The following is a 17809-nucleotide window of genomic DNA, read 5'->3' as shown; positions in this document are numbered from 1 at the left end:
ACCCACACAAAGATTTCCAGATTTTCGGAACTTCTTTTTCCGAATTCCGAAAACTGATGATCAATTATAGTTTACACCATTACTAACCAGTCAATAAATGTATATTGTTGCATACTCTCAGGCTCAAAATTAAAAAAATTAAGGCGCAAATTAAGAAAAAAAACGAAATCGTAATGTAGTACCAAAATCATATATTTAAAATAAAAGCTAGCTAGAGAGAAATTGTCATTTGATAAATGTTTATTTTCAAATATAAAATATACTAATAGAGCCTAGTGTCGCGCGAAATCTCTTCAAACATGTCGCGAATATCGAAGCGCGTCTACGAGGCGAAGTCCACTTACCCGGATCGCACCAAGTCCGAGGAGAAGTCCTTCACGGAAGTGAGTGTGCCGATCAAGAAGCTGGATACGGCGCTGCTCCTCCTGAGCTCAAAGGAGGAGTGCGTCCTGCTGACCATTTTCAGCCACATAACGGACTTTGCCCGCCGCCAGGATGTGAATGTGCTGGAGCTGAAGGCCCATCGCTTGTTGGAGCTGCTGCTGGAGAAGGATCTGTTCATCGCGTCGGAGAACACGATGATCCGCCGTTTTGCTTTGTACTTGCTCACTGCTCTGCTGGACAACACGGACATGTCCACCTACGAGCCAGAACAAGCGGATCAGATCCTGGAGCTGGCGTGCAGATTTTACATGAAAGAGGTGGACGACTTCTGCATCGAGTACTTGACGTATATACTCAATGTGTGCCTGAAGGATCCCCAGATGGCACATGGCATTGTCGAGGCCACCGAGTTCCTGGAGAAATTTAAGTTGGTGTTCATAAGCTCGGAGAATCCGGACACCGTGTTCAACTCGATTGAGGCACTGCATCGGATGCTGCTAGTCCAGAGTGCAGATCAAATGCTGGATTTTACAACTCAGCCGGATTTTCCGGTGGATCGTATTATCTGTGAGGTTACCAACGAGTTCCAGGAGATCCGCAAGGCGGCCCTTAAAACGTTGAAGACTCTGCTGGCGGACACTGGCGACGATAGCGTCTTCGAGGCACTGAATCGTTGCTACTTCGTGCTGGAGCAGTTGGTCAAGGTGTTCTGCGAGAGTCCACAGGGGCCGGAGGCTGCCGATGTCATCGAGGTTCTGGCCACAGCTCTGCGATCCGAGAAGATGACCAAGCTGTTCTTCGAGCAGAACCTGTTCGACCAGGTTGTCGAGCAGGTGCGCAATCACATGGACCTCATGCCGATGGAGATGCGCTGCACCATCATATCGATTTTCGCTGAGACGGCTCAGTACGAGCAGTTCCTACCAAGGATGCACAAGGCCGAAATCGCAGACATGTTCCTCACCTGTTTAATGCAGAACAAGCCGGCTCCGGCTGCCTTCGTCATCCAGGGACTGCATCGCATGTCACACCATCCGGAAGCACTGCGTCGAATTGTGGCCGCGTATCAGGAGGGAGCAATTCGCAAACTGGTGGCCATCCTCATGTCGCCGGATGTGGCCATCAAGGCTCGGGAGCAGGCGGGGGAGTTTCTGTCCCGTCTTCTAGTGGCTGCCTTCCGCGAGACAGCTGCCCAGTTGCAGGAGCAGGACATCGCTGTTGTTCTCACCGCGGTCATTGCGCAGGGACAGCCCACTCTGTCCATTGATCTCATCCTATCGCTGCTGACGATCATCGAGAGCCTGGCCCAAAACGAAGAATACCGCACGATCCTCGGCGAATATAGTTCACTTACAGAGCAGCTTGCCCAGCTTCTAATGGTGATTAGTCTAAGATTATTGTGTATCTCCCAACCTTAACTTGAAGTGATTGCAGCGTTCTTTTGCCCACTCCATCCTGGTGAACAACATCTTCCGGTGCCTGTGCACTCTGATCGACGAGGCTCCAGTGCGTGAGACATTGCTGGCCAACTACATAGTCTCCTCCATGAAGCGGGCCCTCAAGTCCCTGTCCAATCTGGTGAAGACCTCTGTGACCAACTTCATTCTGCAGACCACGCGCTTTAATGAGTTCATAGATGCCTACATCGACCGTGGGATCATGGAAGTGTAAGATATAATCTGCTTGTCACTCGACTGTACTTGAACCCTTCATCTATTCCAGATTGTTGGATTTCCAGAAGCACGCCTTCTGCATTTCCACCTGGGGCCCGGCCATCGAGAGCATCCTCTCCAAGTGTCCCACGATGAAGTTCGCCATTCGCAATTGCCTCACCTTCACGGACATCACGGCCGGCAAGGATTTCTATGTGTCGCGCAGGAAGTTTGAGGACTTCCGCAAATTTCAGGACATTCTGCGCAACGATTGCTCGCCTTTGGATGCCGTCCTGGTAATGAACTTTGATCGTCCCAAGCCGAATCAGAACGATGTGATCGCCGTGCCGCTGCGCTGCTTGAGCACGATCACGGACTTACCTGGTGATCAAGGTTGGGGCTACTGTAAGCGACCTGGAGATAACAACTTGCCTCAGTATTTGGAGGCACTCAATCAGACACTAGCGGTGGGTTGACCTCATCCTGTCATTACTACCTTATACATATGATTTATTGTAACTTTTCCCAGATGCACGGTTTGGTGGAGAATCCCGAGCGAGTGCGTCGCACAATTGACTTTGAGAACGTGGCCAAGCGGAGCAAGCTGATCGCCCAGGCGGTGAACGCTGTCATGGGCGAGAATCTCAAGATTCTCGACCTGAACTCAACGGAGGAGTGCTGCCGGAACACGGTCCGCTGTCACCTGCAAGAACTGCGCCACGTGCTGCACACCAACTTCATTCCTCTGGGCATGGTGCGCAGTGGCTGCCAGTTCGAGCGGGCGATCCTCTTCAAGGGATTGGCCGACCAGATCGGGCTGCCCTGCACCTTGCAACGCAGTGTGGACGGCCGCATGCTGTACAACGAGTTGCCACTGCCCCTGGAGCCGGAGAAGGATGTGCACTGCGACAAGAAGACGCTTAAGTACATGCCCTGGCGGATGCTGCGACCCACCCATGTGGTGGACCTCCTCTACAACGTGGGCGAGCTGTATCCCATGCAGAGTCGCCAGGCGCTGCAGTACCTGCGCCTCTACTAGTTCCCAGTTTCTGGCCCTAACTCCATGATCTCTGTTGCGCACGCCAAATTATCCTGTCCAATTGCTTCTCATATGCTGTATGCATGTTTATTAAAATTGTTTTATCGGGTATGTCTATTTTTTATTTTGTTATAAATACACCATTTAAGTTTAAATGTAATAAAACAACTGATATGGTGGGACCTGGCAAGATCTGTGGTGGGATCTGATGGGATCTGTTGGGTTCTGGGCTGCGGACTCTGAGATCTGGATCCGGTGTTTCATTAGTATTTTAGGGAATGGAATTTACCAGCAATACAACTAATTTTTAAAGTAGATTACATATTTAAATAAAAGAATAATTTTCAATTGAGCGTCGGAAAATCACATACAAATATAAAGAATAGCGGTATCTTATCGATAGGAAAAAGTAATACTTCTGAAAATCCTGGTTTGCATCCCGACTACTTACGGAAGCCACTGCGCATGTCCTTCCCCTGTTGCACTGCGTCTGACATTCGTGGCCCAAGTGTCAGATGGCGAGCAGTGGGGTTCACGAAATGAGGAGCACGTAAACAAGAGAATCCCGGGCCACGTTAGATTAGCCAAGGGATTGGGTGGCCAGCAGCAGGATGATCCGGCCCTTCGTCACTTTGCTCTACTTCCTGCTGACCAGTTCGTCCATCGTGTTCACGGCCTGCGTGAATAATGGTGAGTCCTGCCACAGGGCGACCTTGGCGTAGAAAAATCAATAACATCTCCCATGTCATCTCCGATGTCCAGTGACGGGCACCAGTTCACCCGGACCCGGACCGAGTACCTCGCTGACCAGCGGGCACATTCACCGCACGGCGGCGGCCATCGAAAGGGTGAACAAACTGTGGTGCTTCGCCTGCCACACGATGGATGATGGGGAGGCCTGCGTCGATGTGGCGGTCCGGAACGATTCCGCACTGATGAAGAAGTGCCAGGGCGAGGAGTTCATCTGCATGGTGAGTGGCAAAGGGATCTGATCTATAGTTCTTAAATCACTAACCATATCCCACACAATGCCAGGTCAAGCGATTCTCGTACACCACCAGCACGGAGAACTCCACCAGTTCGCCCAAGATGTGGTCTTTGGACCGGCGATGTACCGCTAACTGTGAGCCCGGCTGCATCATCATTGGCGAGCGGACCAAGCTCTATTCCTGCACCTCCTGCTGCGAGGAGTCCTTCTGCAATACGGGTCGAGGAGCTGCCTCCGGAATCTTCCATCGCGAGGACACGGGCATCGGCACACGGCTCTTTTGGCTGGCCGCCCCCTTTCTGGTCAACATGTCGCTGGTCCTGTACAAACGGCACGCCGGCCACGTTCTCCTCAAGCTGCAATAGACCGCCGGGTCACCTCACAGAATTTACGGGCACTCAGCGCTCTAGACGAAGATGCTCCACACTGAACTCAACTCCACTAAATGCCAAATCCTAGCTAACCTTAGTTCGATCTCTTCTGCAATGTAGATAGGCCATCATGTTGCCGGGTGATAAGAAGAGCCACAGCGAGTTCACACCCAACAAAAAGGGGAAATCCAGAATTGGATCCTTGTTTCTGTAGGCTAGTACTAATATTATATTTTACCATGGATTACTTTTAATTAAAAATAGATTTCCCAGAAATGGTTGGGTTTTGGCTTTTTTAATGTTGATGCAATACTTTGCAGCTCGCAGATATCTTAAATATTATATCATCTAAGTTGAGATAACATCAGAAACAAATGATTATCGTTGATCCACAAACTTCGATTGTGCCTACAAGAATGTAATCTAAAGCAAGGAGTTAAAAAAAGGACCTTACAGTTGGAAAAATATTACGTTATTGGCCTTTTTTAAACTCTAATGGCCAAATTCACGGTAAAGCCGTAAAAAATCTGAGTAAGAAGTATCTGATAGTTGATACATTGGCCTTCTATCGTGTGCATAGTTTTTTTAGGAATTTAGTTAGGTTGTTCGGCCATCAACTACCACAGAATCAATCAATTAATTATTTGGAAGTTTTGATTTTTATCCAGGAACTGAAGTGCATTTCAAAATTGATGACTTATAAGCCAGCTTATTACATTAGATTACAAGCTATAAGCACATTAATTAATTGCGATCCAGGTCTGTTTCCTTCGGCGATTGCTTATCCCTATGCAAACTGTTAATAGAATAATTGTAATCTCTAAAGTGGGGGCCATTGTCGGACAACCCCAGCCGTATTGTATATTCCATACTATGGTAAACATCGAGGCAATGAATACATGCATTAAGCCCTTCATTTGGCCCTGTGAATTGCATTATGTTTCCGTTTCCACATCCACATGCCCAGCTTCCTCTGTCTGCATCCGCATTTCGAATTTTTGAGCTGGGTGCGGATGGAGGATTCTGTGGGGCGGCCCTTCTGGGCAGACATGAATTATTTATTGGACAAGCAGTCGCCGCATCGTAGGAGTGTTTATAGGCAGCTCGGTGCGGAGGCGGGGCAGGACCTCTCTTCCGGCCTTGGGTGGGCGGCAGATCCTGCTCATCTAATGGAGTTGCCATTAAAAACAGATACTAACATGAGACATGCTGCATCCGTGTTTCCGAGCGTGAGCCTCTTGTTTTGTCCTTATTTTCGGGTCTGGAACGCACCACGCCCACTCATTTGGGCCACACATACAAGAAGGCTTGTTACGCCCATAAAGTACATAGGAAGCTAACAGAGAGAAAATGTGTTGCAATCACCAAAAGTTAATTTAAAAAAAACATTTTTTTTGTTTAAATGTCTTGGATTCCTTAAATTGTAATACAGATATTTTAATATGACCTTGAACAATGAATAGGTCACATAAATACAAAGAACAGCCCTTTTGGAGATAACATTTCTTGCACTGCATGCGATTTTCCTGCTCCAGTTTTGTTTCCCCAGAGGGATATTTTCCGGACCAAAAACGCTGGGCTGGACTGGCTCCTAGCTGAACTTCGGGCTCCTAGGCTCCTCCATCTTGGCTAATAAAGCCGAGACAAATCTCTTCATTTCGGGCTTAATTTTCTTAGCAAATTTACATAAATGACCGAGGGGAGAATGGCATGGAAGGAAGTTGGATAGGGTTCAGGTTCAGCCGGCTGGCCATCCATCATGGCTCTCGGTGGGTGGCGAAGTGGCGGGGTGGATAGCTTTATGTGGCCTTCGTGTATTTGGCGTTTATTTTTGCGGCTTTCATGTCGTAAATCTTCATCAGACGGCAAATTACGTGGTTTCCATCGCGCGGCACTCACCCGCTCCTTCGTCGGCATCCTTTGGCGTTCCGGGGGCACTTTTCGAAATGTGGCGGAACGTATCCGGCAAACAATAAAGTGACCGCATCGCGAGGCCCCAGGCCCCCCATAACCTTGGTCAGGCAAAACAAAAAACAATAAACGGTGACAAAAAGGCAACGGGATGCGCATAAAAACGGGACCAACAAAGGCATAGACAACAACAAAAATAACCATTAAAGGACATCAGTAGGCGGTGAATGCGGCCCAGCCATTGACAACAGTTTCATTTATGAAAAATAATAGCCACGGCAATATGCAAAATTTATTATTATATTTGCGTTGAGCCGCAAAAATGCGACGGATTTCGAGCCTCGACCCCAAAAAGTTGATGTGACTGGTTCGAGCAAGCCAACACGACTCTGAAATACCCTTTCAGAAATAGTTTGACTTTGTTATTTGAAATAAGATGTAGGAAATACATGGCAACCAAGTTGATACCGGCAAGTATTTCTAAGTCTATCTACATTTAATAAAAAAAGAATAACAAAAACACTAATAATTTCCTGTCGGCCACTCAATGCGATTAAACAAGTCAAGTAAGTAAGTAAACGATTCAAGTGACGATCACAATGTGATAATATACTTGATTAAAAATAGATTCATTAAGTTGAAGATTACTCCGATTTTATAAGGCACTTATGATTTGAAGCCTTCTTGGGTGCATTCAAATGAAATGTGTTATCTGTGGGCAGTTACGATTAAAAATAGTTTCTTTAATAATAACTTTTTTACATGAACTACCTTAGTTACCAGAATCCGGATGTTATTATTTAACTAATCTACAGTTGATGTTGTAGGTTCCAGTAGTTTTTCTGGGTCCCTAGACTCCTTATCATCAATATGAGATGTCTGTTGTTTGATAGGAGGGCTCTTTACCTTTGGCCTCAGGAAAATGTCAAGTCCGCCAATTGGTGCCTCAATGAGCAGATGCAATGCATAGGAAAACAGCAAGGTGAACCCTAAGGTCGACCAGAAGTTAAGCATCTGAAAAATGGGTATTTTAGATACAACTACATCATTATTATTTAATAAACCCACCATTCCGTAATCTGAGAAGTAAGTGCTCGTTCTGGTAATCCGTGCGTTCATCTCCATGAAGAACATGTGCCATATAAAAACGGAATACGAAAGCCTGGAGAGTGGTTGCCATAGCGGAGAGGCGAGGAAACTATTGGCCAGTCCTCCGTATCCCTGAACGCAGGCGAAGATCACCCAGCAAAGGGCCAAAGCCCAGCCCACTCTGGTTAAAGTGTAGTATAAAGACTCCGCCAAGGTGGACGCGTCAGGTCCAGACCACTTGGACGGCGGATACAGGGCAAAGATCGATGTGAAGATCATGGCCAGACAGAGGATCCATCCTGACCACACGGACACCCAGCTGAGCTGGAACTTCTTCCCCCTGTTCAGATGCAGGAAGTATCCGAAGAGGAATCCTATCAGCCAGGGTGTAGCATGAGTATGGGTTGCATAGTACCCATCTCGCATAGCTTCTGGAGAGGCAGTCCTGGATAGAAAGGGTTATGTAAGAACTTGATTTTAATACCAAAAAGTATGACTTACGTGATCATCATTGTATATCCATTGACCATCAGGGTGGCAAATAGACAGGCGGTAAGTAAAATTATGAGAATGAAGATACCAGCAGCTGCTTTCTTGCCCCATTTGTAGAGGGAGATCAACAGGATCGGCGAGATGATGTACAGCTGCATGTCCATCGACAGATACCAGGATTGAGCTAGGCACTAGATTTGGAAGTGTTACATATGTTATATTCTTCGGATGCAGTAGTACTGTTCACTCACCATGACATCTGTGTAGTTATTCACGAAGAGCAAAGTCCAATACCAACCCGCCTTGCAAGCCGCGTTTCCTATGTAACCACCTACAAAGAGTGGTCCACTTGATATCAAGGGCATCAGCTTCATGTGGACCACTATGGCCATTGCCAGAAGTGGAGCGATGCGGATTAAGCGATGTAAATACATCATTAGCACATTAAGTTTGCCTTTCGTCCTGCGGATAATTGCACTTAGTATGGGAATAACTTTGTCACTCAATTTTGACTTACTTATCCATTAATCGCAATGGAATCAGAGCCACTAACAAGCCGCCAATCACTAGAAACGAGTCCACGGATATGAAGCCATGCAGAATAAAACTGGCAAAAGGTTTTCCCACCCACTGCAAAGTGATAAAGCCTTTTCAATTGATGTTCAAATAAGTAGAATATCACTTACCATTGCGGCACTGAACAAATTGATGTGTGGCGAAATAAGAGTCACTGAGTACTGATGACAGGTAATCACCCAAATCAGGGACATGCAGCGAATTCCATGAAGGCAGTCGATTACATTCGGATTCGAATGGCTTTCTACAACGCGAAATAGGGCTCGAGAATTGGCCCGAGCTGAAAAAACCTTCACAATGGCCGGAAGCTGAGCTGAAGGTCGAGTGAAAGTATATAATATCCATAAGGACTCTTATTATCGGCTAACTTACCCTGATCTTTGACTAGAAAGTAGTCCCACAGAGTAAATAATGTCACTATGAAACTCATTACGGATAAAATAACTCTGGAAACAAAAGAGTTAGCCCACAGTGGAATGAAGCTTCAAAGGACCTACATCATAAAAATGGTGAGTCCATCCCAGGGCTCACTATCACTGGTCTGGCAGCTGCCCTCGCTGATTCTCATGGCTGAGCTGGGAACACTGACATTGAGTAACTTCTTCATCAGTTGATCCACAAACGCATTCATGTTGACCGCCGAGCAGGATGCAGGAAAGCAAGTGGCTGTACTGAAGCTACCGATGTTTCTTTCGATCCCCAGTATTTTGGCAGGAGATACCGAGAGGAAGCAGTACTTCCCTTGAATACTTCTCTTCTGGCCGATGATCTCCTTTCTGATGTTGAGGCACTCGTCAAAGTTTCCCAGGTCGTACGAGTTGCCGGTGAGTAGACCCGATGGAATGGAGCCCCAGGCATCGATCACTGGCATTTTTAATAACATAATTGATAAATCCAGTTCTCTTTTTTATACAAACTTCACATACTCTTCAACGCCCAGTACTCAGCACTTCCAAGTCCTGTCATCAGCGCCTTCATATCGCTGAAGCACAGCTGATCCTCTTCACTCGAAAACTGGGACTCCAGGCCGCCTAAGTCTTGTAGTGAAATATTTCGAAAGTATTCGGAAAATTCGATGCCCAAGGACCTAAGTTTCCTGACATTTCGAAACTGCGGTATAACATCGTCACTATTCGGATTCCCGGCACTGATGATCACAATTCCGCACAGTAGAAACACTACCACTTTGTTCGTCATGCTAGTTAAAGTGTTATGGGGGTTTGTCAGCGAATGAGGAAGCCCTTTATATGCGAATTAGCCAGTGATAAGAACCGCCAACGACAATCAGTCTTGATATTAGTCACTAGATAGGTAATAACATTGAAAATGCCTGATTGAACAATCTTTCGAGTTGTCACTGGCGATTGTTAAATCAGTACTTCGACAGCGATACCTAATAGAATCGTCACAAAACGGACAGGTGTACCAAAGTAATTTGGGCTCTAATCTAACTAGGTGCTTGAAGCGGTCTGCTTTGGCTGCGATTATTAATAAATTTTAAATAAGTTAAGTGTTTTCAAATTGCCACAATACACAATCACAAATAAACATAATTTCCGTTGGAAAATGGGGCGATATTCAGTAAAACACATAATCTAAAATGAATGAATCTTGGGGAAATGTCGGAAAATCATCGAAATAGTAAGCATACCCCACAGTATTTCTAGGGTATATGTCACAGAGATTCCCGCTGGTGTTATTGCTTTGCCCGCTTTATTCATTCATTATTATGTATTGCCACTTTGGCATTGGCACAGTGTTTCGCCATGTTTCTGGTTGTTTGTTGTTCGCTTGTTTGCTTTTATTTGCCATCATTCTGTGCACTCGTTAGCGGTTGTTGTTGTTGCTGCTTTGTCGCGCCAAGTCCACAAAGAAATTTCAATTAAAATGCAACAATGCCGCACTCCATCATTGGGGCGACGCGCCAAGCTGACAAACCGCGACACATTCCCCCGCCTGGGATCCTCCAGCGGCACCTCCTCCTGGTACTCCTCCTGGCACTCCTCCCTGCCGGAAGTCCCCAAGAATTTGGCAGCCACGAGAATCGCACGTCTCGCCAATGGTTGGCAAATGACTTTTCATGGCGCAAAGTTTTTGGCCAGTGCGCTCGAGAAACTGCAATAATGAGTTGGGGAAAATAAATTAAGTTTACGTAAAGTTTGCTAAAGAAAGATATTCAAAGTCCAACTTAGAGCTTGCTCATAAAAACCTAATAAATGTACACTTTTTTATAAACTAATAAATCAGGAAAATGTATTTGTCATTAAAATAACAAATATTTAAAGCATATATATAACATTTAGCTTATATTATTAATGCATGAGGGTTTATACAAATTAAATAGATTTTTTAGTGTTTTTTATTAATCATTACTTTAATAAAAGGTGTTAAATGAAAAGCTATGTAATGATCATTCTGTTTAATATTTTATAATCCCTACATTGAAGTTCAAAAGACAAAACAATTGTTGTAGTATTTAATTTTTGAATAAAAAATGTAACTCAATTAGTTAAATATGTGCAAATAACCTATTCGTTGATTTATCATCTTTTTTTGTGATTAAAGTGCTGGCTGTGGATAACTTAATACTACTACAATACCAACGTCCTATGTTCAGTTCCTAGTAAAGTTCTTCATAGCACCGCCGTGGGTGATATGCCCTTCTCCACCGCCCACGAATTAGGATGATGCACATGCAGAACATTGCCAACTGGCCAGAAGCAAGTGCAAACCGGGCAACATCTGGCGGGGAGCAACATGGAGCAGCAGGCACCGACAAGACCGGTCTGATGTTCCATTGACAGCACCCGAATGTCAGTGGCCTTGTAGACGGCTGTTCCAAGGCCCAACCACCCAAGGGCCACCCACCGCCTGGGGGATCGGCTCCCTTGCAGTGACTGTGTAATTAAAACTTTGAGTAACAGCCACGAAAACTACAATTGACTGACTGCCTGACATCCTGGGGGCATTGTTGTGTTTGGATGGTGGGTGGTTGGGTGACTGGGCTGACGGGTGTGGGTGGTGGGTGGTGACCTAAGCTGTCAGTTGGCGCCACTTTGGGTGCGAAGTGTTTTCGTTTTTTTTTTTAATAAACTTTCACCAGTCTGCTGGCAGAAGCTCATCCCTTATTGGATTTTCAGCTTTCGGGATGCGAGCGATGTTGATGGAAGCGGAGCGAGCTGAAATGGAGATAAAGAGATAGTTGAAAGTCGAAGGACTCTGGCCTTTCTCCATTAAGAGCTTGCTCTGCTCTTGCGATTTGCGTAAACGATTTTGATAGATTTTGATGGGATTTTGGCTTTGGTTTTGAGTCGGTCTCGAGTGCCTCGAGTTTTCCCGCTGGCTGCTCCTGCAGTCCTTTTTGCCCACACAAAGTTCTGGCTTTAATTCCAGCCATTCTCGCCAGCTGCAGGACACGGAAACGCACTAAGCGCAAATTAGAAGGAGCTGAGGAGATTTCGTGTTGGGAAATTGATTTTCTCGTGTCTTTTCTTTTGCCAGCTTAACGGTAATTTGCTCGCACACAGCCACACTCAGCGAAAAATTGTGTCTTTTAAGATGAACATTTTAAATATTTAAGATACGTTTTAATGGCAACAACTTAAATTGCTTTCGCAAAACTACGTTATCTAGTTATATTTAAATTCAAGTTAATATATTCTGATAAATTCCTTTAGTTGGGAATACTTTCCCTGTGCATCGAGGTTCACTCGGATGCACACACCCAAAATGTGGCTCCGCTCACGTTTAATGCTTTACATGAATTTGCATATTAATCTTGGGTTTCTTTCCCATCTCCTGCCAGGTCCTGCCATCTCCGCTCTTGTCCTGGTGTCCTGGTATCCTGGCAACCTTTCCGAAATTACACGGAACTACACATTTTGGTTTGTCACCTCGGCATTACGGCACGTAAAGCGTAATCAGCTGTGTGTGTAAAGCTGTGGGCCATTCCCCAGCCACCCCACAGCCACCCCCATTTACCCCTTTTTGGACCCGTCCCCTCGAGCGTATGCAAATGAGGACCCCGCGTTGTTGCCAGCTGCTCTCAAGGCGACTTAACGCCTGCTTAATGAACATAAATTAGTCAGGTGTCGCTGCTCGGCGTCCTTTTCCCACCTAACGCCCCCCCTTCAGGGAGCTCGGGGGCGTGGCACAGCATGCATTTGTATTTCAATTTCGTCGCTAGTAACTTCCGTTGTGCGGCAGGACACCCTCGGGACTCCCTACTCACGAGGTCTTTAATCAAGGTCGCAGCGTGACTCCACTTTCTTCTCAGTCGTCACAGTCTGGAGATTTATTTTGAAAAGGAAAGCTGCTTTAAAGTTAAAATGAAAATTTAAAGTTGAAATAAAAGTGAGTGGAAACCATTAAAAAGCCTTAGATATGATTTCTTCTATCCAAAATCTTTGAAAAACTTTGAAAATTAGATAAGCACTTACATTTATGTGTCAATTATTATCGAAATGAATCCATTTATTAGCATGAGAATCGCAGTTTAATTGCATTACGTGTTTCCGTCCTGCGCTCTAATTGACGTTTCGATGGAGAGCCTGTCAAACACTCTACGGATCTCAATCCTCCAGTTCAGTCGAGCACTTTGACCCAGTTATTGCCGCCACTTTTATGGGAAACCCTTGTCTTCAATTACTGTTTGCTAATCATCTGCCCCCGATTGCGCCATTACAGTTGACAGTGGGCATTAAGTGCAGGCCCAGCCGGCCTCTCATCCAACTTGACCCCACCACCATCGCCCCCTTTCCACCATTCAACGGGAGCAACGATTAGGTCCAGCAGTTGTTGGCCCACAACCGATTGACCGCAAATGAAATCAGCCAGCGCATCTATAAAGTCCTGCCCACAGTGGGATCCATTCAAGCGGTTGGGTGCGAAAACCGCGGCATCCCGGCAAGAACTATGGCCGATGTCCGTTTGTGTGGCCTACGCACGGTTCACGGATACCCACTGCATCAGGACCAACTTCCGCTGACCTCCACTGCGGCTGACAGGAAGCAATCAATAGTGTAATGCCAGACAACAGCATCCGGCGGAGTTGGTTGGAGCTGAAATTGTAAAAAAAATGCGCGACTGGCCGTGCGGTAATTTGTCAACCTATAACCATGGCCCTTGTTGGAATCACCACTGCACTAGAACACTCATTAAGTGTCCCCAGAAAACGCCAATTTGTTTTACCACCCCCAAGGTCTGTGGCACATGTAAATAATGCGTTTTAATCAAAGAGAACAGCGGAGTAAATCCATTAAAGGTGTACGTGTCACCAACTTTCACTGGGGAGCTAGACCTCCCTAGGCCTAGATAGCCTGCTCCCCTTTGGCCGGAACATCCCCCCGTGGAGCACGACTTACTTCCCTGCTGAGTAGGTTGATTTACAAATTTCTTTAATGGGGCGACAACAACATTTTTAATTAGCACCTGTTCCTGCTGCTGCTCAGGTTAGTCAGCCATTTGTCGATCCAGTAATCTCCATAAAACAGGAGGACATGCTCGCAGTTCCGTGGAAATTAATTTCCAACTTTTCTTGGCTCCTCGCCTCGTAATTTCCTCCGTGGTGCGAGTACAAGTACTTCGACAACTTTCACCCTAATGATGCCATTCAAATGCGTGGCACGATGTTCCCGGCTTCTCTTAACCCATTACATTCTGGGTTCCTTTCGCTCTGATTCCACTGTTTGCTCCAGTTCCCCTTCTCTCGCTCTTTATTCTTCCAGCTGATCCAATATACTAATGCCTCTGTTTAGATTCAGTTTGAATGCCTGCTGGATCTACGGAACATTGCGCATCCGCCCTGTTGCCCTTACTTTTAGCAGCCCCTTTGGAATTTGCCTTTTGTTGTTGGTGCTGCAATAATATTTTGCAAGTGTTTCTAAACAAGCACAAAGTCATGTTTCAACAGCTGTAGTCTGGTTTCTGTTCGCTGCTGTTTTTATTGTTATGTGCCACTACTTCCCTTACTTCCCACACTTCCACCCCTAGCACCCCCTTTGCAACCCCACCATTGTAACTGCTTTTTGCTAAACTTTCGCTGCACATTAAAGCAATTTGGTCGACGTTTATAGACTGATTTAATAGAATGCAAAGGGGTGGGAAGAGGGGATGGCTCCACACCCAAATGAGATATTTCCACACAAATGAACAGAGCCAGACCTCGAATGTGTGTGTGTGTGTGGGTGCGTAGAGTATCTGTGTGCAATTGGATATAATTGTTTGACTAAATGAGTGCGTTCGTCTCTTGTTTGTGCCCCCAAATGTGCCATACTTCCCTTAACGCTCACACATGGCCAAAAGCCTGGCCAAAAGCAAAGGGGGGAGCTGGGGTGCAGAGGATCCTTTGGATAGCGAGCTGAACATAACGGAACAACAATAATTATGGCAAGCACTCTCACCCTCCAACCGCATCCCCACTTCCACCTCCACTCCGCATCCACTTTAATTTTGGTGGAAGGGGATGTATGTGTATCTCTGAGAGAGTGCAAGTGGGATAGAGCAAGCCGAGAGGGGGACGGAGAATACATTTAATTCCCAGCCGTCTGCTTCGATGCGTGCATCCTTCCACTAGATAGAGGCGAATCCAAATGGATATGACTCTTGGCATTGTGTGTGGCCCGATAGCCGTGTAAGTGGGTGGAGGAGCAGCTCTTGCCACCGATTCCATCTGCGATTGGAGGCTGTTCCCATAATGAGCATGGAATGGAAGTCTAAACAAACAGGAATCGCTGGGCAAACAAGCGGCGGATCAGGCCAAAGGAGACGAATTAAGCTGAACACATAAAAATCCCCGCCAGTATCCAAGGAAATTGAATATTTAATTATGGGTCGATGGAAATTGCGTTAGAACTTGGTGACGAAAATGGGCCAGACATCATGATGGTAGGCTATGGAGTACGACTAGAAAAAAGCAGAGTGGGTCCCAGGAATGTTTACAAGGACAACAATTGAAAGAGGCTGCTAAATAATTTATTCCAATTTGGCAGAGATTTCCTAGACACCAAGAAGTTAACTTGGCTCGAAAGAAATGCTAATGTTCTCCCTAGAGGGAGAAGTTCCTTTAAAGAGGGAGCGAAAGACTCAACTCCCAAGTTGATGGAAAATAATCCCAGTGCTTTGGAAGGAACCCTAATGGTTTGGTTCATTCAGTGGTTAGTTTGTATTAAGTTTACTAATTTTCACCCAAGGGGTATTCATTGCCTAAAATTCACTGGATTGGAAGCAACAACTGAGATAAACAGGGCCAGACTATCTGCGTTTCAGTGAATGGAGTACCTTTCGCTTATCTAGGCGGACATTCCACCTCCTTCCTCGAGAGACTCACATGCTCCGCCTCTCGAGGCACTGGGTTTGTGTGTCGCCTTCACCTTCGCCCAGCTTCCACTTCCACTTCCACTTCCCACCTGCCACATGAAGTACGTGAGCGCCACACGAAAGTTCCCCCCTTCGAAATCAGACCCAGACATCCTCGAGGGGAGCGGGTGGGAAAAGCCGCATATTTATGAATGGCTCTTGTTTCGAGTTTAACGCACTACGGGAGCTTTATCAGCTCGTAAATATAAATTAGAATTTAATTTTTATCGTCGAGGAAAGGTGGCTAAAGGGGGGTTGAGAGCGGGTCCTCCGCCTGGGGAGCAATCGAGTGGTCCTTGGCACAAATTAGAGGGTAGTCCTGGCAACAGGGAAGCGCAGTCTGCTTCAAGGGTATCTCCATTTCCATTTGCGCCTGCCACGTGTCGTAATATATCAAAGGCTTTGATTTCGCAGTGGACCCCAGTCCGAATCCCCATTTCCAATCCAATCAAGCCCCTGGGATAGTCGATAGTGGGTTAGATAGTGGATCCACGTCACTCACCTGGGTCAGTTGCGAGGAGGCGTAGTAGGAAATCCTCGAGGGACAGATCGACTCTGGCTTCGACTAAGTCGCCTCTGCGGTCTGTTCAACGTTCAAGGTTGGGATGGGTTATGTCCTGAAACCTGTGGATTGCTCTAAGGATTGCCGGGCTTAGTTGGTTTTAGTTGCCCGCAAGTATTTGTTGTGAACCGCAATGCTTTCATATACCATTTCGAAATCACAAATCTAGTGAATATCAAGGGAGATAAGAAGTGAGTCATGGGACTCAGCTGAGATGCTTGTTAATGAGATTGGTTTCAGATGATTGATGCTTGGCGGATAAGTTGAGTGAGTGATGTTGAAACAACTTCATGCCATGGGTTAAAAACCCCATCAAGGGCAGTCCATATACATATGGATGGGAAGCTACAGGTGCACTGTAGGTGGACCAGGAATTTTTCGCCTTCGGAAATGCTCACTTTGGTTGGGTTCAATTCCTACTGAAGGCTAAATTGTTAACGAATTTGAGGTTACTGATAGCCATGCTGTGAAGGTTAAGGAAAACATCAGGTGTCAGTTGGTCATGGAGAGGGAGCAGGATATAAGAGTAAAAGCGGACGCAAAGCGAAAGTTTACACTGCATTCAGTCCTTTACAGATTCCTCCTGCTGCGCAAACTTTGTGCATTTGCTGTTTACACTCCCCTCGAGCGTTTCTCTCTACCATTAAGCGGAAATTGATTTTCTCAGTGGAAAGGGATGGTTAAAAGGGGGGCAACACTAGGTGACAATGCTGGTGGGTAAACAAAGCCCAAGACACAATAATAATCGAAATCGAATCCGTCACCAGCAGGCGAGGAAGCAAGGAGAGTCTCGAGTTTTTCTTCAGGACGAAATGAGGAGCGACAGGCGTCCTGGGGGAAGCCGTTCGGGCTGGAGATATTAAAAGGTGTCAACTGCGACTGCTTCATCATAGAACGGAGTAGCATTGGCGGGCTCAGGAGTCCTGGAGTGTCCTGATCTTTCCCACTCTCCATTCGAATTGCCCACCCGCTGGCATTGAAAGACGAGCTGCTTGAGTTAAAACGACGTGAAATTAAATTTCTTCATCCGCTTTTATTGTTGCTCTTCCTATTTCTATTCGACGCCCCCCTTTTGGGGGGAGGGGCGTATTATTTACTCCACGGGATCAGGCTAAGTTCGCTATTCACCAGAGTGGGAAGGAGTGGCATGCCGGGTGTTTACCCGCTTCAAGTTCGAGCTGCTGCTGCTTGGTGCTCCGAATCCGCCGGATGTTGAATGTAGCAATTCCGCTTCCGGCGGACTGAGCGAGGGGATGATTGGCGCAGGACGAAACCGCCTGCATTTAGGATAGAACAAAGCGCTCGCTAGCTGCTTAAAACAATTTTAAATCCAATTACAGAACAAGAAAAAGCATTTTTCGTTAGCTTTCATCCTGCTCTCAGCTTCAT

At 46.2% G+C, this 17809-nt stretch overlaps 3 protein-coding genes across 4 annotated transcripts; 2 read left to right on the top strand and 1 right to left on the bottom strand.

Moving 5' to 3' along the window:
* Positions 1 to 242: 242 nt before the first annotated feature.
* LOC117138020 lies at positions 243 to 3182 on the top strand. The gene is made up of 4 exons (XM_033299827.1): positions 243 to 1763; positions 1819 to 2051; positions 2107 to 2503; positions 2566 to 3182. Exons 1-4 carry the CDS (start codon positions 300 to 302, stop codon positions 3073 to 3075), a joined length of 2604 nt encoding a protein of 867 aa, XP_033155718.1. The 5' UTR covers positions 243 to 299; the 3' UTR covers positions 3076 to 3182.
* Positions 3183 to 3591: 409 nt separating this feature from the next.
* Positions 3592 to 4711, top strand: LOC117136465. Its single transcript, XM_033297396.1, has 3 exons — positions 3592 to 3765; positions 3838 to 4046; positions 4111 to 4711. Exons 1-3 carry the CDS (start codon positions 3687 to 3689, stop codon positions 4426 to 4428), a joined length of 606 nt encoding a protein of 201 aa, XP_033153287.1. The 5' UTR covers positions 3592 to 3686; the 3' UTR covers positions 4429 to 4711.
* A 2177-nt stretch (positions 4712 to 6888) lies between these two features.
* Positions 6889 to 10582, bottom strand: LOC117136443 (nose resistant to fluoxetine protein 6). Of its 2 annotated transcripts, XM_033297361.1 has the most exons (11): positions 10154 to 10582; positions 9429 to 10097; positions 9000 to 9366; positions 8875 to 8948; positions 8613 to 8815; positions 8444 to 8556; positions 8178 to 8388; positions 7936 to 8117; positions 7414 to 7879; positions 7117 to 7359; positions 6889 to 7057 (listed from the first exon to the last, which is right to left on the bottom strand). In XM_033297361.1, exons 2-10 carry the CDS (start codon positions 9697 to 9699, stop codon positions 7150 to 7152), a joined length of 2097 nt encoding a protein of 698 aa, XP_033153252.1. In that variant the 5' UTR covers positions 9700 to 10097; positions 10154 to 10582; the 3' UTR covers positions 6889 to 7057; positions 7117 to 7149. The 2 variants fall into 2 exon arrangements, with proteins under 2 accessions (XP_033153252.1, XP_033153251.1); XM_033297360.1 differs by having other exon boundaries at positions 9429 to 10582.
* Positions 10583 to 17809: the final 7227 nt, after the last annotated feature.

The sequence above is a fragment of the Drosophila mauritiana genome, chromosome 2R (genome assembly GCF_004382145.1).
Source record: "Drosophila mauritiana strain mau12 chromosome 2R, ASM438214v1, whole genome shotgun sequence".
In the NCBI taxonomy this organism is placed as follows: domain Eukaryota; kingdom Metazoa; phylum Arthropoda; class Insecta; order Diptera; family Drosophilidae; genus Drosophila; species Drosophila mauritiana.
The sequence above is the reverse complement of the archived record's forward strand: the minus strand, read 5'-3'. Positions and strand labels throughout refer to the sequence as shown.